This window comes from Tilletiopsis washingtonensis (genome assembly GCF_003144115.1).
Source record: "Tilletiopsis washingtonensis strain MCA 4186 unplaced genomic scaffold FA09scaffold_18, whole genome shotgun sequence".
Taxonomy (NCBI): domain Eukaryota; kingdom Fungi; phylum Basidiomycota; class Exobasidiomycetes; order Entylomatales; genus Tilletiopsis; species Tilletiopsis washingtonensis.
The window spans coordinates 440180-461379 of record NW_020312015.1 but is presented as its reverse complement, the minus strand read 5'-3'; the positions used below and the strand labels follow the sequence as shown (position 1 = coordinate 461379).

Here is a 21200-nt window from a genome sequence, read left to right as displayed (position 1 = left end):
GGGGGGGGAGGGTGAGGGGTGCGGCGCGGCGGCAGCGCGACACGAGACGGCTGGGGCACCAGAGGCGTCGAAGGGAGGAAGCGAGGGCCAGCATACGCGATGCAGGCACTTCGCAAAGCCCTGGCGGCTTCGCGCATCTCGCTTCTTCGCCGGGCTCGCCACGGCTCCCTACTGACCACCCACGCGCAGTTCCTCGACCGCTCCGACGCCTTCGACTTCAACGTCGCGCTGCAGGACTGGACGAAGTGCGTGTGCTCCTCGCATGCGTCTCTGTCTCCCGCTGATGATCGGCCTCCCAGGCGCGCGCGCGCCGCTGCCTCGCCCGCCGCCGCCGAGGAGGCCGGGCCGTCGCCGCACGCGCCGCCGCAGGGCACCGACTACAGCCTCAAGGCCGGCCAGACGTTTGCCGTCAAGCTGCCGGGCGCCGCGGCGCGGCGGAAGGACAAGCCGGCGGCCACCGCCGGCGCGCCTGCCTTTGGCGCCGGCGGAGGCCTGCTGCCGCCGCCGCCGCCGGGCCGCCGGGCGTGAGGGCCGCAGAGCACAGTGTCAATGCCATGCATTCCTCGTCAGGTGCGCCAGGCTGTACGCCTCGAGCAGGTACACGGCGCAGAGGATCACACTCGTGTACGGCGCGCGCCGCGGGATCACGACTGGCAGGGAGGTCAGCCAACGCAACTGCCTTCCTCGCACTGCCACTCACCGCCCAGTCCCACACCCGCGCTGAGACCGCCGAGCAGCGTGCGCGTGCTCAGCTCGCCGAGACTCGGCGGCGTGCCGGGCGCCGCGTCGCGCGGCCGCCAGAGGTACAGCAGCACGAGCAGGCTCAGCGGCGCCAGCGACGCGAGCTGCAGCGCTGCATGTGCCTGGCGCAGCGCCTGCCTGCGGTGTCTGGCAGGGGGCATCAGCGGTGGCGCGTGCGTTTGCCCTGCCGCATCACGCACGAGGCACTCTTGCAGATGCGCCGCAGCAGCAGGCCGACGAGCACATGCAGCGCGCCGTGCCGCAGCGCCAGCGCCAGCAGCCGCGCGGCGGCGTGCTCGCCGAACGAGGCCAGCAGTGCGGGCAGCGGCGCAGGCTGTGCGCGCCACTGCAGGACTGCACGCAGGCGTCAGTGCAGTCGCAGCGAGCGAGAGAGGGACGCGCGGCCAACGCACACGCATCGACGAGCCCCAGCGCGAGGCCGTGCCGCAGCAGCGTCGCATGCGAGACGCCGGCGCCGGCCAGCCACGGGCGGTTGAAGAGCAGATGCCGGTATGCCGACGGACGCACGAGCAGCTGCGAGAGGGGTGAGCGGAGGCGCCGCTCGCCCCGTTCGATGGACAGACCGACAGCGAGGCAGACGTGCATTCTCCACGAGGCCAAATGGCCAGCCTGGCCTTGCCGCCGTCGCACTCACAAGGTCTAGGCCGACGCCGCCCCACTCGCCCTCGACGTACGCATCTGCGCCCGCGTGGCCCTTCTCGCACGCCGCGCACGGCGTCAGCACGACGTGTGCGCCTTGCGGCGGCAGCGCGACGGGGCCCAGGGGCGTCTCGGCAGCTCGCGCCCGCCGCTCTGCGCCTGCGCCACTGCCGGACGCCGCCGAGGCTGCGGCACCGCTCGTCGCTGCGGGCGCGCCATAGCTGCGCCACAGGCTCGCGACGCGTGCGCCGCAGTGGATGCAGAGCGGCGCCTGCGGCAGCGCCTCGGCGGCACGCGGCGTCATGGTGCTGCGCGGTGCATGTAGCGGATGGAAACGCTGGGCCTGGCCAGGACGAGACGCCAGGAAGCGGCCGAGCCGCGCGCGCAGGGCACGTCGATGACGGGGCACGGCAGGGGGGTGGTGGTCGGCGGAGAAGCAACGCGCACGGGCGCACGACGCCGTTCAGTCTGCGCCGCGCCGCGCGCCTTCGCGCGGCAGCGCGTCGCGTTGCTCGCCGCGTGAAGAGGCAGATGGTGCAGCACTTGCTCGACTTGCGGCCAGCAGACACGACAGCACAAGCGCAGATAGAGGCTGTCGAGACACACAAGCGCAGCAGCTAGCCCAGCTCAGCGCGGATGCCGCCGCAGCGAGAGCGAGGAGCTGTTCCGCATCGCCGCGGCCCCTGAGAAAGCGCAGAGCTGTGTGTGGCACCAGAAGTAGGGCTCCTTTTCGCCACAGCAGGAGCACAGGACCGTCTGCAACCGCAGCAGCAGCTTAGAGCTGCTACGGGAGTAACCGAGCGCAGAGCTGTTTGCCGCAGCGAGGCCTGGAGCGTAGAGCTGTTGAGGCGGGCGCGGTGCGAAGCGCGCTGTTCCCACGCCTGGGTGACGGAGCGGCGCGCGGGCGTCGCGCGCCTGGGCGCCCTTCTGGCTGCGAAAGCAGCGACTGCTCGACTTCAGCGACGGCAGGGCCCACAAGATGCCAGCAGGGATGGAGTTGGCACCAAAATGACTTGATACGTGGGAAGAATCAAAGACTTTTGAAGCTGGCGACATCATTTCCTCGCCCAGGAGACTGCCCGCCGCGCTTGCGTCACGCACGCAGCGCCGGGGACGCGTTGTAAGCAGAACAGAGTATGCAGACCACAGACGCCCCGGAAGGGCAACGAGTTCGACAGCAAGAGCCTAACAAGCTCGGAGATGGTACGCAAGGAGCAATAGAGGCTTGAGAACGTGATCTCAGCCGTCTGTCACGCCGCGGAGCCAAAAGAGAGCCCAGCCGATTCGCAATCGAGGCGCGCCTTCCGCGGTGCAAAAAGGAGGGCAAAAAGAATCGTCCCACGTTGGGTTCGAACCAACGACCTCGGAGTGATTGCGAATCGAGTCGATAACAGCTCCACGCGCTAGCCAACTGTGCCAGTGAGACCTTTTGATGTTGGCAGGGACTCTGGAATGGTATACAGACTGACTGCGGCTCAGAGCTTGCCAGATTACGCACGTGCTGCCGTGCAGCCCTCCTGGGCACTTCTGGGCGGCCTCTGCAGGTCCAGCCTGCTCTCCTGCACCAGCCAAAGGCAGCTCTGTCCCAGGTCAGGCCTGCAGTGGCTCCCCTGTCCAAGTAGCACATCTTTCTCATGCTGCACTGCCTGCATCTGCTGTTGCTGCCTCAGGTGCCAGCTCAAAGATGCCCAGGGGTCATGTATGCCTCGGCAACACAGGAACTGTCTAAGGCAAAGGGAAGGCAGAGAGGGGCAATGGCAAGGAGGCAGTAGCATCCTGACCCCATCTTCCATCTTCCTCATGCTGTGCCGGCCTGTGTCTGGCGGTTCCCACGCCCTCCCCGCGGGTGCCGGAGGCTGCCTGCTGCGCCGCGGCGCGCCTGTCTGCCGCTGCCGCCTCAGGGGCGCTTCCTGCTGCACGCCTCCACACCTACCTCCCTCTTTGCCTATCCCTCCCACCTATCTCTGCTACGCGCAGCCGCCAGCCCTCGTGATGAAGGACTGGAAGCGCTCGCCCGAGCCGCCGGGCATGATGGGCACGCATGCGCCTGGCGCCGTGGCCGCGGACACACCGGTGCTGATCCCGGGCGCCTTTCGCGCGCCACAGGCGAGCGGCTCGCGCGAGGAGAGCCCCGAGCCGGAGCGCAGACGGCCGCGCCTGACGGACCAGAGCCTGGCGTCGATGGCGCTGCGGGGTGAGTGCGTGCAGCAGGTGCCCTCAGGCCGAGGCTGACGCTGCTCGGCCAGTCATCCTGCGCAACCTGCAATGTGAGCAGCACGCCGCACGGCCGCCGCCAGGCTTGCGCTGACCAGACCAGACATCGACGACATCGGCGACATGCCGTACCGCATCGCCAAGCCCGTGCTCGAGAGCTGCCGCGCCGAGCAGCTCGTCGTGCTCGAGGAGGCGTCGCCGCACCTGCTCGAGTCGACCGAGGGTGCGTCCGGCGTGGCTGCGTGGTGGTCTCCGCTGACGCGACGCACAAGAGCTCTGGCGCAAGCTGGCGCTGGCCGACTTTGCGACGGTGCGGAGAGAAGAGGCGGCGGGCGTGTATGAGCGCAAGCCGCCGCGGAGCTGGCGCAAGCACTATCTTGTGAGTGGCCGGGCAGAGCAGGCGCTTTTGCGAGGGCAGCGGCGGTGCATCTGCCGTGGCGGCAGCGATGGGGCATGGGCTCGCCTGACGCCGTGCCGCAGAAAACCAAAGGCCGCGAGCAAGAGGCCAAGGACGCCATGGGCGCGCGGCTCAAGGCCAAGCTCGAGCTGCACAAGGCCGACCGCGCGGCCAAGCAGATCGTCGTTGCCGACCGCATGGCGGCCACGCAGGCACGGGCGCGACGAGGCAGCGGCTGGGGCTCATCGAGCTCGAGCAGCAGCAGTAGCAGCACGGCGAGCCGCGGGCAGAGCATGCTGAACCGCGCCAAGAGGGCCAGCGTCATGACTGCGCGCCTGACCGCCCCGACGGCCGAGCCGCGCGCCGGCACGCACCACCGCATCACGGCCGCCGAGGCAGCGTCGGCACGGCGCTTCGGCTCGGCACCCTCGCCGGCCGCCGCGGCTGCGGCGAGGATACAGATCGTGCCGCCGCGCGCGTCGGATGCGCTCGGCGCCAGCGGCGTGCGCATGACGTTTGGCGGCGCCAGCGCTGCGCCGCCTCGCCCCGTGCTCAAGCGGCCTGCGCCAGACCTGCCCGGGCCAGACGTCAAGCGCTCACGCACGTCGCCGCCGCCGGCAGCGCCGCCGCCACGGACGCAGGCTGCTCGCCCCGCCAGCATCTTTCTGCCGCGCCGCCCCGTCAAGCGGCCCTAGATTGGCAAAGCACTGTCTTTATTCATAGCATTGCTGAGCCGCCGAGGTGTGATCGGCTGGATCACTGCAGCCTGCCCGTGCTGGCCCTCTCACCACTTGGCCCTCTCACCACTTGGCCCTCTCAGCACTTGGCCCCCTCACTACTGCAGGTATGCCGAGAGCGGCTCGCCCAGCACGCCCTCAATCGCCGTCACGACGCCGTTCGTCGCGTCCAGCACCGCATGCTCGTCGGCATCGAGCAGCTCGCTGATGTGCGGCACCGTCTCGGGCACGAGGCCGAGGAGCGTCGGCGCGAGGTCCTCCTGCGCCCACAGCTGGCGCACGGCCGCGAGCGCGGCGAGCTTGACGCGCGCGTCCTCGTGGCGCGCCTTGGTGAGCAGGCCGCCGTTGATGAGCTTGATGCTGCGCTCGTCGGGCACGGCGAGCGCCAGTGCGGCGAGCGTCTGCGAGAGCGCCGACGTGGTGGACACCGCGTCGCCGTGGGCGGCGCGCGCGGTGCCCGCCAGCCGGGCGAGCAGCACCGGCACGAGCTTGGCGACGCGCACAGGCGACCAGAAAGTGCCCTCGTCGTAGCGCGCGCTCTTGAGGATGCTCTGCACGACGGCGGCATGCAGCGGCGCAGGCACTCGCCCGTCCTCGAGCAGCTCCACGCTGAGGTCGAGCACCGTGGCATAGTAATTGGCGACGAGCCCCTTGAGCGCGTCGAGCAGCCCATTGATGACCTTGTACAGCACCAGGCGGCGCGCACACAGCGCCGCGTCGTCGACCGGCGTGTCCTCCTCGGCAAGGTCCAGCGCAGCCCAGTCGTAGATGCGCAGAAAGAGCGGGCGGAACGTCGTCTCGTTGAGCTTGAGCACCATGCGCACAAAGGCGCCCACGCAGCGGTCCTCGACGGCGGCCAGGTCTGCTGCGGACAGCGTGCAGTCGCGCCGCAGGTCGAGCACGCGCAGCATGAAGCGGAACACCGGCTTGTAGATGCTCGCGATCGCGGTGCGGTCGCCGGCGCGCAGCACGCGGTGCAGCAGCTCGAGCACGGCAAGATGCAGGTGCTTGGAGCCCTGCGGATCCCACACGGCGGCGAGCGCCTCGAAGACCTGCAGCGCGGGAATGCGCCGCACACAGGCGTTGAGCAGCTCGACGAGCGCCGCCTTGGCCTCGCTCGTCTGCGCATCGGCAGCCTGCAGCGCGGGCGTGGCGGACAGCCAGACGATGGCGCCGAGGTGCGTCGCCATAAACGTCGGCACCGAGCTGACCAGGCCGGCCAGCGTGCCAAACGCGCCGACCGACGGGGCCTCGACGCAAAAGGACACGAGCGCGGCGAGGTGCGGGATGAGCCGCGAGCCGAGGCGCCGCGAGAGCGGGCTGAGCACGAGCTGGGCCTGCTCGCCCGTCTTGAGCAGCTCGGGGATGCTCGCTGCGAGCGGCGCCTGCTCCGCTGCGACGCACGACGAGGCAATCGCCGCCAGCGCGGACAACGCAGGCTTTTCCAGTGGCCCATGCAGTGCTGCGAGCGCAGCGTCGATGACACGCGGCGTCTGCGCAGCTGCAGCGGCGCGGTCTTCGGCAGGCAGGCCGGCAAGGCGCACAGCAAGCAGCTCGAGGCCGCTGCGCTGCCGCTCCGTGCTCTTGTCACCGAGCAGCTCCAACACGACGGCGAGGAACACGTCGGCAGGCACCAGCGCCATCATGCTGCCGAGCGCCTGGCGGGCGGATGCGGCAATCGCAGCGTCCGGCACGTTGGCGAGCGAGAGCGCGCGCTGGACGAACGCCTCCATCGCGGCCGGAACGCTCTCCTCCTCGAGCGCCTCGCGAAGGTCGCGCTCGTCGATCGCCGCAACAATGTACGCCAGCAGCGCACGGATCCGCCGCGCGGGCTCGGGATGCTTGCCCGTGTGCTCGAGGTCCATGCGCGTGAGCGGGTCGAGAAAGAGGTGCTCCTGCGCGGCCGTCGGGTCGCGTGCGCGCTGCGCCCACAGCCGCAGCGCCTCGTCCCACACCTGGTTCAGGCTGGCCAGGCGCAGCGCGGCGCTGTGCGGCTGCAGCAGCGAGAGCGGCAGGGCCAGCGTCGCAGCGACTTCGTCCGGCGCCTGCTTGACGATCTTGTGCGCCGAGCGGTCGACCAGCAGCATCGCAGTGGGCGCGAGAAAGTCGGCGGCGCCGAGCACCTCGACGAGCAGGCGGAAGAAGAATGTGCGACGGTGGCGCGGCACATGCGTTGCGGCGTCGGTGAAGATGCACAGGAACGCCCGGCTGGCCTGCAGCAGCTGCAGGTACGAGGCGTCTGCCGTGGCGCGGCGGAGCGACTTGACAAGCGGCGGCACGATGGCGCGCAGCGTGCGCTCGACGACGGCAAAGCTGAGTGCATCGTCGCGCTGCAGCACCGACGAGCCGACGAATGTAAAGATCGGCATCGCGTTGTGCAGCACCGGCTCGGGGTCGAGCGTGGCGATGAGCGCGAGCAGCAGCAGCGCCTGGTGGAATGTCTGCGGGTTGCTGCTCGTCTTGACGACGTTGATGACCGTGTCGGAGCGCAGCGCCTGCACGATCTCTGGGCTGGACGCCGCGAAGGACTCGGTATCCAGACCCGGCTTGGCGACGCGCTCCAACGCCTGCGCGATGCAGGCCATGGACGACTGCACCAGCAGCTCGGCATCGATCAGCCGGCTGGTGTGCATCTCGACGGCGATGCGCAGAACCTCGAACAGCTCGGCCAGCAGCGCCGCCGATGTCTCTAGCGGGCGGCCCACGGCCGACTCCAGCATCCGGGTGAGCACAGCGGCGCTGCGCGTGACGGCCACGTCGCCGTCCTGGCTGGTCTTGCTGCGCTTGGCCTGCGGTGAGCTCAGTGCGCCGTGCGAGATCGCGAGGCGCAGATCGGACAGAAGCGGCACCAGGAGCGCAGCGTCGAGTGGCAGGCTGGCGAGCGCTTGGCCGACCTCGGGCACGGGCGTGGCGGACGGGTCCGATGCAATGCCGGCGAGCAGCTCGAACGCCTCCCGCAGCTGGGCGCCGCGCAGCACCGGCGCGAGGCCATCCTTGAGCGCATTGGCAGCGGACCGCTGGACCAGTGCCGCGGGGCTGGCGAGAGCCTCGAGCATGAGTGCCCATGCGCCAGAGCTGGCGTCTTCGATGGCCGTGCGCGAGTTGCGGTCGTACGCGGCAAAGAGCAGCGCGGCATACGCCTCGTCCGGCATGCCAGCGTTTTGACGCACCAGCGCAGCGATGAGCGGCTGCAAATCCTTGACCTTGGACGTGGTCGACACCGAGCGCAGCAAGTCGAGCAGCGCCAGGCGGGCCGCGGGCGACGGCCACGAGACGACATGCGACGCGAGGCAGCTGAGCAGGGCGCGCTTGTAGTTCCCGTCGCGCTTGCCGTCGCTGCGCGTGACGCTGAGGTGCTCGGCGAGCCACGCAGTGACGTGCTGGCTGTTGTGCCGGAAAGCCTCTCTCGCGGCGACGACGTCCGTAGCGAAGCGGGCCACGTCGCGCGTCTCGAGGTACAGGAGCGACTTGCTGGCCTCGACGCCGTACACGGCATCGAGACAGAACACGTCGGCGCCGTCCGTGGCAAGCTTGGCGACGGCTTCAAGGCATTCGAGAGCCTCGAGGCGCAGCGAGGCGTCCTCCGAGCGGAGAGCAAGCAGGAACGCCGGCAGAAGAGTCTGAAAGTCGCGCTGGCCACAGGCGCTGACGAAGGCCCGCGCATGGCGCAGCGCAATGAAGCGCAGACCCGCCGGGGGGCCATCTTCGCCGGTCCAGATGCCGGCCAGGAAGGGCAGCGTATACTCGCGCATGCGGCCGAACAGCACCGCGAGTACCTGACGGCTGAGCGCCGGCGGCGTCGAGCGGGCATTGGCGATCGTATAGATGCGCTCAGCAATCGCGCGCACGCCCGAGGCACTGCCGAGCGCCAGCGGTGTGGCATTGTCGACGGGCAGCGAGCGCGCGATGCTCACGAGCAGAGCAGCGTGCAGCTTGCGGGCCGTGCGTGCCGAGCCGGGCTTGGCGTACACCGCCTGCGACGCCTCGTCCTCGCCGTCGTCGACGGCCAGGCGAACGGCCGACAGCGCGCGCGACGCGGCGGTGACGAAGCGGGCCTCGTCAAGCAGCGGCACGAGGGCCTCGAGCGTGAGAAGGGCAAGCAGTGTGCCGGCGCCGTTGTTGGCGGCCAGCTGCTCGAGCAGGAAATTGAGATGCAGGCCAAAGCCCTTTCTGTTCGTCGCGGCGAGCTCCTTGCTGATCGCCCGCGCGCGCGCCTCGTTGAGAGCAGACGCCTCGCCGTCTGTGGGCGCAGCGGCGACGGCTTGCAGGAGGGCAAAGTCGCGAGTGCGCGTGTCGGTGGCCTTCGTCAGGTCAGCCTTGCGGATGGCCTCAAGAACATCGTCGGACGTCTTGCGCGAGATCTTGGTCGCGAGCACGCGCGGCCAGATGGCCTCCCACCAGAAGCGCGCAGCGAGCGCCGGCTGCTGCTCGAGAAGGCTGAGCACAAATCGCACGTGCGACGCCGCTGCCTGGTGACCGAGCTGCGTGTCTTTCAGCGCGACGAGGGCAGCTTCGATGGACTCGTTGGGCTCCAGCGCAGAGTTGACAAGGGCAAGACACGGGCCGTGCAGCATCGCGAGCACGTCCACGTCGGTGTCGGCGAGCCGCGCGCGAAGCACGTCCCTCACGAACGTGTCCTTGGCCGAGAGCTCGCCGCTGGCCACGGCATCTGCGAGAGAGCGCAGCGCCAGAGCGCGCGCGCCGGGCTCGGCATCATTGACGCCGAGCCACAGCGCATCGTCGCCGTCCTTCGCATCGGTCGAGCCGCCGGCCTGCAGGCGGAGGACGCCACGCATCGACGCCCACGTGGCAGTGCGCTGCTCGTCCGAGACGAGCTCGCCCGTGAGCTCGCGCACGGCATCGTCGACGATAGCAGGCCGGCGCTGGCGCAGCTGCGCGAGCGTCTGGAGGCGCAGTGCGCGGCCATCGGCAGCGGCGCCGGCGAGCAGCAGCACCACTGCGGCGCGCACAACGTCGTCGGGCGTCGTCTCGGCCGTCAGGAGCGAGGCGAGCAGCTCCGGGCGGCTTCCAGAGCTGATGAGAGCCTGCACCATGTGTGCAAGGAACGGCCGGATGCTGTACGACGCAGCGGCGATCGCCAGATCCTGCTCCAGGTTCGGCAGCGCGAGAAGCGCCTCGAGGGTGCTGGGCGAGATGAGGGCGTCCGCAGGCGTCTGCAGAGCCAGCGGGCTGTCCTGCTCGTCGACGCCGCACACGAGCGTGTAGGCAGCAGCGACGGCGGCGCGCGCGCTGCTCGGCGGCAGGGGTGCGGCAAAGACCGCATCCAGCGTGGTGCGCACAGCCAGCGGCGCCAGGGGAAAGGCCGAGCCGATTGCGCAGAGCAGCATCAGGCCGCCGAGGTTCGAGTCGTGGGCGCCCGTGCCTTGCGCAGTGGCCATGCTGACCGCAGCCGGGAGCAGGATCGGCAGCATGTCCTCCGCGCCGGGCGCACTGCGCTTGCGCGTCGCCGCAGCAGAGGCGCCGGCGGCCTGGCCGGACCAGCGCAGGCACAGCTGCGCCAGCGTGCTGGTCCAGAAGCCGAGCAGCGCACGGTGCGGGCGCTGCGTGGGTGAGACGAGGCCGACGATGAAGCGGAGCGTCTCGAGCGAGGGCGTCGAGTGCGCCGGGCCCATGAGCGCCTTGAGGAGGACAGAAGAGGGCAGCGGCGTGCCGCTCTTCTGCAGCGGCACGAGGAATGCCAGAGACGGCGAATTGCTGCTACGCAGTCAGCATCTGCGTGAGAGTGTCTGCCGGTGCCACTCACTCGAGCTTGCAGATCTGGAGCATGCGCGCAAACTGCGGCGTCTCGTGGTACGGCAGGAACGCCCCGACGAGCTCTGGCACGCTGAATTCTTGAATGCTGTGGTGGCGTGCGTCAGACAGACGTGTACGCTGGTCCATCGCTGGCAACCCACCGGAAGCGGCGGACGAGCCACTCGAGACACTTGGCGGCCGGCTTGCCGAGCAGCACGGCGCCGACCTTGGCGAGCCAGGCGGCCACGAGGCGGTCGATCTGCTCGTTTTCCTCCTTGCCGCGCGTCACGCGGTCGAGCTCCTTGCTCGTCTCGCCAAAGAGCATCACGCCGCCTTCCCAGCGCGCCAGTGCCGCATCCTGTGCGCAGAGGGCCGACCAGCCGTTGACGCCGAGCGCATGCACCGTGGCAATGTCCTGCGTCGCGGCCGTGTCGGCGGGGAAGAGGTAGGAGACCTGGCTCGTGAGCGCCGCCGACGAGGCGAGGCGCGACGCATTGAGCGAGCGCACGGCCGAGAGCTGCGCCGCGAGGGACGTCATGCTGGCGGCTGCACGGGAAGTGCGAGAGAGCCGAGGAGGGGTCGTGAGAGTGAGTGGGAGAGGAGGAGCCGCGGCGAGAATCTTTTTGCGCGCGCACGCTCTCGCACGGGAAGCGCTCCCAGCCAGAATTTCGTGCTCGCCCGACTCCCGAGGCTGCACCGCGATTTCGCAGAGGCGGTCCGGTCCCCCTTCGCGAGCTCACCTATACCTGCTCCTTGTCTCCACCGTCACCGCATCCACAATCCACATTTTCCACGCCACCATGTCCGAGGCAGCACATTCATCGGCTGCGGACGTGTCATCCGCCATCACCGCCGCACAGCAGGCCCCGGCGCGCAAGCGCAAGCGTCGTCCGCGCACCGCACCCAAGGCCGCCGGCGAGGCTGCCCGGCCACCGCCGCCCGAGCCGGTGGCCGAGTCGAGCGCAGCGCCGGCCGAGGCAGCCGCACCGCAGCAGGCTGCTGCAGCAAGCAAGCCGGCTGCGCCGCAAGTGGCTGCCATTCCGCAGCAGACAGCAGCGCCTTCCAAGGGCAAGGCGGCCGCGTCGGCAGCCGACTCGGACTCAGACTCAGACAGCGACGGCGGCGCGGCCGGCGCAGGCGGCGAGGGCGGCAAGAAGAAGCGCAAGCGCAAGCGCACGCGGGCTGCCAAGAAGGACAGGGCGCTGCCCGGCCCGTCGGCAGACCGCAATCCCGCTGACGATACGACGCTGGCCGAGAATGTGCGAAGTTGTGAGTCAGGCCGCCGCACCGAGGAGGCATGCCCGCGCTGCCGCGGGCTTCGCTGACTCGTCGCGGACCCCAGCATTGTCGTACGCCTACCAATTCGTGCATGACAAAGAGGCCTGGAAGTTTGCCAAGGCGCGCCAGCTCTGGCTCGTGCGCAACGCTCTGTCGCTGCCACCAGCCGACGCGGAGACGCAGGTTCCGGCACAAGCGCCGGTCGCAGATGGCAACGATGCGGACGAGGAGGCGCCGACGGCCAGCTGGTTTCCTGACCAGTACCTGCCCCTTGTTGGGCGGTACCTCGGCACGATGCAGGGCGCTGCAAAGGACGTAAGTCGGCTGCTTGCCCTGCGCACACGCACCATCTGACCCCGCCCGCGCTAGCGCTTCGTCGCAACGCTGCAAGCAGCCGTCGATGCGCCAGCCGTGCCCGAGCCGCCCCAAAGCACTGCCGAAGCCCCGCCAGCCGCAGCGCCAGCGCCGGCAGGCGCAAGCACGTCGTTCGGGTCCATCGCGCTGGCTGCCGAGAGTGCCGGTACCGCGTCCGCAGAGCAGGCCGCCGATCCGGTGGCCGTGGAGAAGCGGCGCGAACGGGCGCGGACGCTGCTGCGGGCAATGGGCGCCGCATGACGAAGCACGACGATGACATCGATTAGGCGCAGCATTGTGGAGTGAGCGTGCAGGGCGCCCGCAGGCGGCCGGGAATACGGTGAATAGGGGTAAATGAGGGAGGGGTCAGGAGGTTCGGCGGCGCTACAGATCCATCAGCCGGGACGCAAGCTGCATGTCCGAGTTGACGCTGGACAGGTCGCGCGTGAGCGGCGGGCGTGCCGCAGCGGCGTCCTCGCTCGAAGACGCAGCGGCACGGTGCGCCGACACGGCGTCGTGCGAAGAGGACGAGGGCGCGCCGCTGCCGGGCAGGGCCTGCATGCGCGAGCTGAGCCGCCGCTGAGCCTGGTGCGACGAGGCCGACGAGGCCGTGCCGTACGACGTCCATGCGGCGCCGCCGGGGCCGGCCTGCTGCAGCTGCTCGGAGCGCAGGCGCGCGCCAAACTTGTCGCGCCGCGGCTGCGCATGCGACTGCGACACGACCGACGCCTCGGACTCCTGCGCCGGGCGAGGCTTGGGCGAGCCGTTGCGGCCGATGCCGCGGTTGACGCTGGCGGCGCTGCGCGAGACGCGGAACGCCGTGACGGAGGGCGAGTGGCCGTGCTGCGACACGCTCGTCGACGCGCGGATAGGCACCGGCCGCGGCAGCACGCTGTCGCCCGTGTAGCTGAAGCTCAGCGTGCTCTGCCGCACGTAGCGCTCCGTGTCGAGCAGGACGCCGGCCTCTGTCTCCTCGCTGGCATTTGAGCTGGCATCGTCGTCCTCTTCGCACTCGTCGCCGTCGGCCTCGAGCAGGCTGTTCGGGTCAACGTCGTCGGCGCCGTCGGCGGCCTGCGCCTTGCGCCACGCGACGACGCCGACGAACTTGTACAGGTTGCGCGTCTTGGCGCGCAGCGTCGTGTTGCGCAGCGCCTTGAGACGCTCCTTGCTCTCCTTGCTGCGCGCGGCAAAGTCGCCTGCGCTCTCGGAGTCGTCCGGGGTAGCAGTGCTGTCGCCAGCTGCCGGAGCCGCGCCGGCCTTGCTGTCGGCGTCCGGCGCAGTCAGTACTGCGGAGCTCGCCATCGGCAGCGCGGTGACACCGACGCGCTGGCAGCGCAGCTCGACGTCGGAGAAGCGCACGATCCAGACGTCGCGCTTGCTGCCCATGTTCGGCGTCTTGGTGGCCGTGTCGTTGGTGAGAAAGTCCGAGAGGCGGCGGTACGAGCGCTTGCTCTTGATTGCGGCGCGCAGGCCGGGCGTGGCAGAAGCGGCGGCGCCAGTGCCTCGCACATTCGGGGCCGAGTCCGAGCTATTGCGCCCTTCGATGGGAGCAGACTCGGAGAGCGCCCGCCGCGGACTCTCATCGTACAGCGCATACTCCTCGATCAGCAGGCGGTCGGCGCGCGGCCGCAGCACCTGGCGGTCGGTGATGCCGTCGATGCGCGCAAAGGCGTCGCGCAGCCGGTCGCGCTCCTCGCTGTTCGTCTTTTCGTCCTCGATGGAGCGCACGATGCGCTCGACGTCGACGACCATGCCGACGGTGTTCTCGAACTCGTACATGGATGGATCCGTGTGGAAGAGGAGGTTCTGAAAGAGCAGTGGGTATTTGAGGAGGCGCTGAAAGGGCATCGAGAGAAAGATGGAGAGGCCGCACTCGCCGCGCTCCGCGGCAGCAGCCTCGAGCGACTGGCAGAGAGGCGTCAGCGGCAGGCACGGGCAGCTCTACGGCACACTCACTGCCACGGCGCGCCCGAGGCCGACCGTCTGCGTCAGGCGCTCGCGCTTGATGCGCTTGCCGCGCATCGCCCGCTCCATGAGCGACGCCTCCTCGAGCTCGTCGAGAGCACGCTCGAGGTGGCACACGTAGAGCGCGTAGTGCTTGAGGATGTACTGGTACTTCAGAAAGACATCGGCGAGGCTCCGCACGAGCGGGTACTGCTCCTCGTAGCGCGCCTTGAGCGCCTCGGAGAGCAGCGCGTGGCCCTCGAGCAGGCCGTCGAAGAGCGACTCGAGCACGATGCGCAGCGACGCCGGCAGCGGGACGGAAAGTCCAGTGTCAGCGTAGCCGACCTGCGAGGCGGCTCGAGATGACCAGCGCTTGGCGTTTGGCCGCGTCGAAGCGCTCGGCGCAGGCTTCTGCGGAGGGTTGCGTGCGGTGCTGCCGATGCCGAGACCCTGGGCAAGACTCGTCCGGCTGGCGCTCGGTCGCGCATGGACGACGCTGGCGCGGCGGCTGTGCGGCGCAGACGAGTGGCCCATGCCGGCGGCGTACGGGCTATGCGGGCCGGCGTCCAGCTGGGCCTGCGCCTGCGCCAGCGCGGCCGCATTTGGCGTCGAGTGGCCGTCGGAGCTGCCGGCGGTGGACATGAAGCGCGAGGCAATGGGCAGGTCTGACGAGCTGCCTGCTGCTGCCGACGCGGCTGCGCTCAGACGACCGCGGCTCGGTGTCTCGTTCGGAGCGGTCGACGGCGCGGCCGGTGGATGCGGCGATGTCGACGGCGAGAAACGCAAGGGGTGCAGCAGCGCATCGAGGTACAGCTCCTTTGTCTTCTCCAGCTCCGCCACGTAGCTGTGATGACGCGTCAGCCTCGTCGCGACTCGCTTGCCACGTCTCACTCACCGCTCCTCGCTGGCGACAATCTCCCACAACACCTCCTGCCGCGTGCGCTCGCGCGGCCCAAGGTTGGACACTAGGTCGCCCTCGGTCATCTCGCTCCAGCTTGGCGCGCCGAAGCTCCGAGCGCCCGAGCCCGCGCCGTCGCTCGCCCAGCTTGGCCCGGCAACGCTGTGCCCTGCGCTGGTCCAGCTCGGGCCATCCGCAGCGTGCCGCATGAAGCCGCTGCCCCTGCGCGACGCTGGCGCGCCGGATCCTGACAGGCTCAGCGGACTGCCGGTGCGGTAGGTGCCCAGGCCCGAGTGCGCAGAGACAAACGGAATCGAGTTGGGCAGGCCATCGTGCGATAAACTGTGTGTGCTTGAGGCGGCAGCGTGTGCGATGCTGGGCCGCGAAATGTCTGGCGTGCCGTCAGGCTCGCCCGGAGTGCCCCGCCGGCCAGACGTCGAGTTCGTGCGGCGCGGCCGCTGCGGACCAGCCGTCGACGGGCCCTTGGCGCCGGGTGTGCTCAGTGTCGTTGCACTGCTGCTGGCGCCGATGCCGTCGGAGGAGCTTGGCTTCGACACGATGCGAGCTCGCGCGGCGCTTGCCAGCGTGGGCTTGGCGAAGTTGGACACGGGCAGCTCGTCGGACGCAGCATGCCGCGGAGGCGACGAGGAGCGCACGGCCTTCTTCGGCGAGGGCGCAAAGGCCACGCTCTTGCCGCCCGTGCTCGAGCCGCTGGCGTCCCTGCTTCCCGCATCGTCTCGCGGCGCCTCGAGGTGGCCCAGGCCAATGCCGAGGCCCAGCACGCCCTGCCGTTTCACCGCAGCAGCCTCTGCGTCTCTGCCGCCGCTGGCTTCTCTGGGCGCCTCGGGCGGCGAGCGGGCAGAGCTCTGGCTCTCGGGCGTAGCTGCCGGTGGTGCGCTGGAACTCGGCTGCCCGGCGGCCGCAACGCGCGACGACGCAGCAAGCTCGGCATGGGCCTGCGCGGGCTGAGGCGCCTCGCCACGAGAAGTCTCTGCCGGCGCAGTCTTGCGCGGTCGACGTACTGTGGCCGGCGCAGAGACTGCATTGACCGGCGCCGGCGAGGCCTCGTTGAGGCCCTCCCACTTTGCCGCGAGCGCCTTGACGCGGTCGCCCGAGCCGACGCGATCGCGCGGCGAGAAGGCCGCCGAGGAGCCGTCGAGGCCCTTCTCCGACGGGCCTGTGCCGCCGCCGGCTGTGGAGAAGCGGCCGAAGAAGCGCTTCATGGCGCGGGCGCGGCGGCACCCGGCGGCGGCGCGGCGTGGCGTTCGAGATGCAGGGCGACGGGCGCAGCGTGGGGCTGAGGCGGAGCACGCCGCAGGTCGTGGGGGTCGTGAGGCGCGCACAGGGACGCTGGGTCGTAAGCGGAATGAGTCGAGAGCAGGGCAAGGAGAGTGTGCGGTGATGAGGTGCGGGTGATGGGGCAGGGAAGAAAGATCCGCGCCGCCGACGGCAAGCGCGAAGGCAAGCCGGCCATCTCATGGTCCGCGCGCGGCGGCCCGCACCGCACGGCGCACGGCGCTCGGCTGCTGCCGCGCGCGGCCGGCCATCTGCGCGTCCAGCCGACGCACACCGAGCACATCTCTCGGTCTCATCTACACACATCGCGATAGTTACTGCATGTATTCACCGCTCGGGCGTCTAGTAGCACACGGAGCACCGCGTCTCGCTCAGAACTTGTACACTTGGTCCTGTGCGAAGACGAATTAGCTCATGCCGCGCAGCAGCGCCATCAGTCCGCTCCCACTCACGGGCTGGTAGCCGGCATCGGCGAGCAGGCCCTTGAGCTCTCCCTGCGAGCCCTTGGCGCCCTTGCCGCCCGAGATCGCTGCGGGGCAGCGAGAGTGAGTGGCTGTGTGCGGCCGTGCGCGCACACGCCAGACTCACCGGCGACCTGCGGCGGCGGGCCGCACACGAAGATCTTGATCTTGTCGGCCTTGGCAGGTGCCTGCGAGGCGCATCAGCATGTGACGCTTGCTACGTCGAGCGCCGCCGCGTGTGACACTCCGGCACTTACCGGCAGGTACTTGCTCAGCACCTCGGGCGTCACGTAGCCCTCGAACGTGTCGGCGGGCAGGCCCTTGTCCTTCTTGTCGAGGCCGTAGACGATCTTGAAGCGCTCGTCCTTCTTGGAGAGCGCGTCGAACTCCTCGCGCAGCAGAATGTCGGCCTGCGACTTGTTGCTGTAGATGAGCGTCACCTTGGTCTTGTCGCTCTTGTCGGCCGAGATCTGCTGCATGATCTGCCACATCGGCGTGATGCCGCTGCCGCCGGCGATGAGCGCAATCTCCTCTGCAGGGAGGAGCGTAGTGTCAGAGGCAGTAGCAGCGGGCACAGCCGCGACCGCGGCGACGGCACGTGCAGCCAGCTGCCGCATCTCGCAGCGCTCCACCCGCGGCTCTCGCTGACGCACCGAACTCGTTGGCCTTGTAGGGGAACTTGGGGATCGGGCCCTTGATCGAGAGCTTGTCGCCGGGCTGCATGCCGTGCACGAACTCGGTCATCTTGCCGTCCTTGTACTTCTTGATCAGAAAGTCGATGTGGCCGGGCGTGTCGGGCGCCGACGTGGGCGTGTAGGGGCGGATCACGGGCTTGTCCTTGTCGTCCTTGACGGCGTCCGACTTGAACACGACGGCACTCGCGACGCTCAGGCCCGAGTCCTCGCCCTTGGGCAGCTCAAAGATGAAGAACGACGAGTCGTGGTTGTACGGCTTGACCCTGGGCGGCGGGTCAGCGCCGCGTCGTCATGGCGGAGAGGCACGGAGCCGCGTATATGCAAGCGGCTGGCGAGAGCTGCAGATCTTTTCAGGCTGTCGTCTGCATCGCACTGAAGCGAGCCGGCCGTCTTGCCCCTGCGGCTGAGACCGCCGCTCACAGTCCTGCATAGCCTGCACCGCTGCTCGACTCTGGTGTGCCTGCACCGCTGCTCGACCCTGCCGTGCCTACATCCCCCGCACACTCCGCCGCGCACTCACTCCTTGAGCGTGAACTCGCGCCACTCGTCCTTGTTCAGCGCGCTCTTGCCCTCGGTGGCGATGGGCTTGACGTCGCCGAAGCCGCCGAGCGAGTACCAGGCGCCGAGGCCGGCGAGGCCGGCGAGCGACAGCGGCATGGCCCACTTGGCGCCCGCGGCCGGCGGCGGCGCCGAGGCGTAGGCGCGGCGGCTGCCGGCGCGCAGGCTGCTGCTGGCGTTGGGCAGGGCGGCGCGTGCGGAGAGAGGCAGGCGGAACATGGTGCAGATGGGGAATGGTGTGGGGAGATGGCAAGGATGCGAGCGCTGCTGCACGGACGTGGCCAGCCCGTGCCCAGCGAGATGGCGTGCCGACTTGCGGCGTGCGAGCCGCTGACGTCGCACTCTTACTGCCGCGCGCCGCTGCTCCACCTCCGCCATACTATACGCGGATCGGCGACGGATGCTGACGTAAGCTGGCAGCGCCGCGACCCTTGCTAGAGAGCGTGGGAGCAGCCCGGTCGCGCCGCGACCGGCGTGTTCCCACGCGCCTCGCTCTGGCGGCACTTGCGGGGCGCGCGCCCGGGGCCCAGCCAAAGAAATCTGGCCGCCAACTGCAACAGCCAGACAAGACAGTCTTGTCACCAAGATCCTGTCTGGCACCCCTGAAGCGGCAGACAGGTGGAGCCTTGCAGCACCCAGCAGCGCTCAGCAGTGCCCTGCAAGGCCCAGACCAGCAGCAGGCAGCAGCAGGCAGCCGCCGGGCCACACCTGGGCAGCACCTGAGTTGGGTGCAGCCTGGCATGCGCCTGCTGCCCCTGCACAGTGCTGGCAGCGCAGACACTGGCCCAGGAGCAGCGCAGCACACCCCAGGACATGCCAGAGTGCTGCTGCAGAGGCGCAGGCACAGGCAGGGGCGCAGCAGCACATGCCGCAGCACAGCAGCTGCCCCCAGGCCAAAAGATGCATCCTGCCCCTGGATGATGACAAGCAGTTTTTTTTTTTTTTTTTTTTTTGAGAGCAACGAGTCAGAGGGTCATACATCAACGCAGCCATTTTTTTTTTTTTCTTATAGCTGTTCATTTCGAGAGCAACAAGTCAGAGGGTCATACATCAACGCAGCCATACAGCGAGGGACGCGGGGCCGAAGCAGCCGGCTCTCGTCGCACAGGGCGAGGGGTCAGATGCCGAGACGGCTGCCGTCGACAAACGTTTTGCGTGTTTTGCGCTGTCGACGACTGCCGGGCACCGCTGCATCAAGCTGGCGCAGAAGGCCGCTGATGAGCTCGTGTTGGATCTCGCGGTTGAGGCCGTCGTCGCGGTCGGAGAGATCGATGACCTTCCGCTGCAACGCTTGCGCGGAGGCAGCAATTGCGGCGTGCCGACGCCGACTGATGACGTGGATGACGACGGCTCGCCACAGCGCCACGCGCTTGGGACATTTTTTTTTTCTTTTTTTATGAGAAGTTCATTGAGAGTCAGCGAGCGAGGTGTGTCAAGTACAACGCGCGGCAGCAAGCAAGGAGCGCGGGTCACAGGGGAGCCGGTCCTGCTGCGGTGGCGGCGAGCGGTGCGGCACGGCGGCGCGCGAGGCGGGAGAGGTGGTGCATGAGAGAGGACGACGGCATCATGGCTCCAGCAGCGAGCCGTCGTCGATCCATCGCCTGTCAAAGGCTGCAGTTGCAGCAGCAGACACGCTCGCTCGCGCCCGCGCTGCAGAGAGGCAAGCTGTGAGCTCGCGGGTCACGGCTGCGGCTGAATCGCCGTAGCTAGCGAGCACGCGCTGCAACCCGTGCGCCGAGGCAGCTATTGCGGCGTGTCGTGCGTCGGCAATGTGTGCGATGACGACGTCGCGCCAGAGGGCAAGGCGGGAGCGGAGTGCCTCGGCGTCCGGCGTTGCAAAATGCCGCGCCGGCCAGTAGCAGACCATGTCGAACGGCGCGCTGAATCCATCGAGGACGCGCGTTGCAAGTTTGCCGCACAGACGACCATGGAGCAGGGGGAGCAGCTTGAGGCACGGCTGCCAGACGCGCTCCCAGACGACGGGGCACTCGAGATACCCGTGCGCGACGCTGTCAGGCGAGGGGCACGACGGGCACCGGCCGAGGACGTAGTCTCGGCGCAGGCCTGCGTCATCGTCATCGTCACCAACGGCGCGTGCGTGCGCGAGTGGCCCTGGCGCCGGGGTGTCGCGCTGCTCGTCGGGCAGCGGCTCGAGATGCTGCTCGAGGCCTGCGGCGTCGTCTGCGGCAGCGAGCTCCGTGTCGAGTTCAAGGCCGGCTGCAAGGGCCTCTTGGACGTCGCGCTCCAACGTATCCGACGCACCGTTGTCGTCAGCAGCGTCGGCTTCGATGTCTGAGTCGGGGTCGGGGGCGCGTTTGCCTGGGCGACAACGGTGCACCTGGGCAATCCACATGCACCGATGCATGAACAGCCGCGCATGCGACGCCACCGCAGAGGTGTGCACCGAGCGAAGCGAGTGCAGCATCGCCCAAGCCGCAGACCACGACCGGGTGAGTGCTTCTCGCAGCAGCGGAGGCGCAGGCAATTGCGATCAGGGCTGCGCGCGCCTCACATTGCAGAGTCCGTGCAACGCCACGGCTTTGTCGCTGTCGCTCGCCGGCCCCTGTTGCGCAGCCCCTATAGAGCGATCTCGCGGTCCGTGCCGACGCCGCTGCGGGACGCACGCGCCCACGCCTCATCGTCGCCGACACTGCGCCCTTTCCTGCGACGCCTTGCATCGCCGCCACTCGTCTCCTCACCGCCGCCTCGTCTCACCGACCGTTCTTGTTCCGACAATCTTCGACTCGCCGCTCCGCTCGCCTCCGATCCCCGCATCTTGTCATCTGGAAGAGGTAGGGGCAATCGCGCTGCTCACGCTCGTCACAGCCGGCGCCACCGCCTTTGCACACGCCGCTGCGCGACGCCCAGCAACCGATCACCGCCTTCGTCGCCGCCGCGCATGGTTCATCCCGCGTCGGCTCCTCAACCTCTTCCTTTCACATCACCCCCTCCATCACGGCGGGTGTCGCAGCGATGATTGCCGAACCTACCCTGATGCTGCGAGCACAGGCAGGACGTAGGCATCGCTCACACCTAGCGCTCGCGTGCGCCCCTCGACGCCGCCGGCTCATCACCTCCTGAGCCGGCGGCCGCCCCTCCTCGCCGTCCGATTTCGACGGCTCCTCTCTTGACACTCAGGCTGCGCCTAGTGTCTCTCCTCGCGCCATGCGCGACGCACCGCGCCTGTCTTGCTCCTCGACAGGCGCGATCCCC

At 69.2% G+C, this 21200-nt stretch overlaps 8 protein-coding genes and 1 non-coding gene across 9 annotated transcripts in view; 3 read left to right on the top strand and 6 right to left on the bottom strand.

Annotated features, from left to right (window-relative positions):
- FA09DRAFT_300188 (adaptin ear-binding coat-associated protein 1 NECAP-1) overlaps positions 1-528 on the top strand; it is a gene marked incomplete at both ends in the record, with an annotated part of 1417 nt that extends 889 nt beyond the window's left edge. The window contains one exon of the mRNA XM_025740324.1: positions 190-528. Coding sequence (XP_025596570.1) covers positions 190-528 — 339 coding nt within the window. The remainder of the gene's footprint in view (positions 1-189) is intronic.
- Positions 529-566: 38 nt separating this feature from the next.
- Positions 567-1705, bottom strand: FA09DRAFT_340479 (hypothetical protein; the record flags this gene model as incomplete). Its single annotated transcript, XM_025744321.1, has 6 exons — positions 567-580; positions 621-650; positions 701-888; positions 942-1095; positions 1155-1275; positions 1397-1705. 6 exons carry the CDS (start codon positions 1703-1705, stop codon positions 567-569), a joined length of 816 nt encoding a protein of 271 aa, XP_025596569.1.
- A 1030-nt stretch (positions 1706-2735) lies between these two features.
- Positions 2736-2827, bottom strand: FA09DRAFT_t41. Its single transcript has one exon. It is a non-coding gene; the product is annotated as a tRNA-Asn (tRNA).
- Positions 2828-3726: 899 nt separating this feature from the next.
- FA09DRAFT_288012 (hypothetical protein) lies at positions 3727-3997 on the top strand (the record flags this gene model as incomplete). The annotated part of the gene is made up of 2 exons (XM_025739924.1): positions 3727-3838; positions 3888-3997. Coding segments are annotated over 2 exons (222 nt in total), but the record flags the coding sequence as incomplete, so codon positions are not given.
- Positions 3998-4714: 717 nt separating this feature from the next.
- Positions 4715-11081, bottom strand: FA09DRAFT_331516 (hypothetical protein). Its single transcript, XM_025743060.1, has 3 exons — positions 10665-11081; positions 10514-10609; positions 4715-10464 (listed from the first exon to the last, which is right to left on the bottom strand). Exons 1-3 carry the CDS (start codon positions 11039-11041, stop codon positions 4848-4850), a joined length of 6090 nt encoding a protein of 2029 aa, XP_025596567.1. The 5' UTR covers positions 11042-11081; the 3' UTR covers positions 4715-4847.
- A 181-nt stretch (positions 11082-11262) lies between these two features.
- On the top strand, positions 11263-12425 carry FA09DRAFT_362230 (hypothetical protein). Its single transcript, XM_025745450.1, has 3 exons — positions 11263-11772; positions 11846-12096; positions 12151-12425. The coding sequence occupies exons 1-3, from the start codon at positions 11304-11306 to the stop codon at positions 12394-12396; spliced, it is 966 nt and encodes a 321-aa protein (XP_025596566.1). The 5' UTR covers positions 11263-11303; the 3' UTR covers positions 12397-12425.
- On the bottom strand, positions 12414-16390 carry FA09DRAFT_311072 (Dbl homology domain-containing protein). Its single transcript, XM_025740654.1, has 3 exons — positions 14975-16390; positions 14092-14923; positions 12414-14040 (listed from the first exon to the last, which is right to left on the bottom strand). The coding sequence occupies exons 1-3, from the start codon at positions 16198-16200 to the stop codon at positions 12520-12522; spliced, it is 3579 nt and encodes a 1192-aa protein (XP_025596565.1). The 5' UTR covers positions 16201-16390; the 3' UTR covers positions 12414-12519.
- Positions 16391-16589: 199 nt separating this feature from the next.
- Positions 16590-18224, bottom strand: FA09DRAFT_321479 (ferredoxin reductase-like protein). The gene is made up of 6 exons (XM_025741023.1): positions 17950-18224; positions 17388-17692; positions 16992-17266; positions 16862-16922; positions 16726-16802; positions 16590-16665 (listed from the first exon to the last, which is right to left on the bottom strand). Exons 1-6 carry the CDS (start codon positions 18204-18206, stop codon positions 16645-16647), a joined length of 996 nt encoding a protein of 331 aa, XP_025596564.1. The 5' UTR covers positions 18207-18224; the 3' UTR covers positions 16590-16644.
- Positions 18225-19551: 1327 nt separating this feature from the next.
- FA09DRAFT_326325 (hypothetical protein) lies at positions 19552-20412 on the bottom strand (the record flags this gene model as incomplete). The annotated part of the gene is made up of 1 exon (XM_025741203.1): positions 19552-20412. The coding sequence occupies one exon, from the start codon at positions 20410-20412 to the stop codon at positions 19552-19554; it is 861 nt and encodes a 286-aa protein (XP_025596563.1).
- Between the last annotated feature and the right edge of the window lie 788 nt (positions 20413-21200).

What these genes read in the sequence shown, in the direction of transcription:
- FA09DRAFT_321479 (XM_025741023.1), bottom strand. Translation starts at nt 18,206, where the DNA reads ATGTTCCGCCTGCCTCTCTCCGCACGCGCCGCCCTGCCCAACGCCAGC. An exon ending in CGCGAGTTCACGCTCAAGGA is followed by an intron (nt 17,693 to 17,949) that starts GTGAGTGCGCGG and finishes CCCGCCGCCCAG; the next exon opens with GGTCAAGCCGTACAACCACG. An exon ending in CCCGCCGCCGCAGGTCGCCG is followed by an intron (nt 16,803 to 16,861) that starts GTGAGTCTGGCG and finishes GCTGCCCCGCAG; the next exon opens with CGATCTCGGGCGGCAAGGGC.
- FA09DRAFT_362230 (XM_025745450.1), top strand. Translation starts at nt 11,304, where the DNA reads ATGTCCGAGGCAGCACATTCATCGGCTGCGGACGTGTCATCCGCCATC. An exon ending in GGCCGAGAATGTGCGAAGTT is followed by an intron (nt 11,773 to 11,845) that starts GTGAGTCAGGCC and finishes CGCGGACCCCAG; the next exon opens with CATTGTCGTACGCCTACCAA. An exon ending in TGCAGGGCGCTGCAAAGGAC is followed by an intron (nt 12,097 to 12,150) that starts GTAAGTCGGCTG and finishes CGCCCGCGCTAG; the next exon opens with CGCTTCGTCGCAACGCTGCA.
- FA09DRAFT_331516 (XM_025743060.1), bottom strand. Translation starts at nt 11,041, where the DNA reads ATGACGTCCCTCGCGGCGCAGCTCTCGGCCGTGCGCTCGCTCAATGCG. An exon ending in TGGCTCGTCCGCCGCTTCCG is followed by an intron (nt 10,610 to 10,664) that starts GTGGGTTGCCAG and finishes ACGCCACCACAG; the next exon opens with CATTCAAGAATTCAGCGTGC. An exon ending in CTCCAGATCTGCAAGCTCGA is followed by an intron (nt 10,465 to 10,513) that starts GTGAGTGGCACC and finishes ACTGCGTAGCAG; the next exon opens with CAATTCGCCGTCTCTGGCAT.
- FA09DRAFT_311072 (XM_025740654.1), bottom strand. Translation starts at nt 16,200, where the DNA reads ATGAAGCGCTTCTTCGGCCGCTTCTCCACAGCCGGCGGCGGCACAGGC. An exon ending in ATTGTCGCCAGCGAGGAGCG is followed by an intron (nt 14,924 to 14,974) that starts GTGAGTGAGACG and finishes GCGTCATCACAG; the next exon opens with CTACGTGGCGGAGCTGGAGA. An exon ending in GCCTCGGGCGCGCCGTGGCA is followed by an intron (nt 14,041 to 14,091) that starts GTGAGTGTGCCG and finishes CCTCTCTGCCAG; the next exon opens with TCGCTCGAGGCTGCTGCCGC.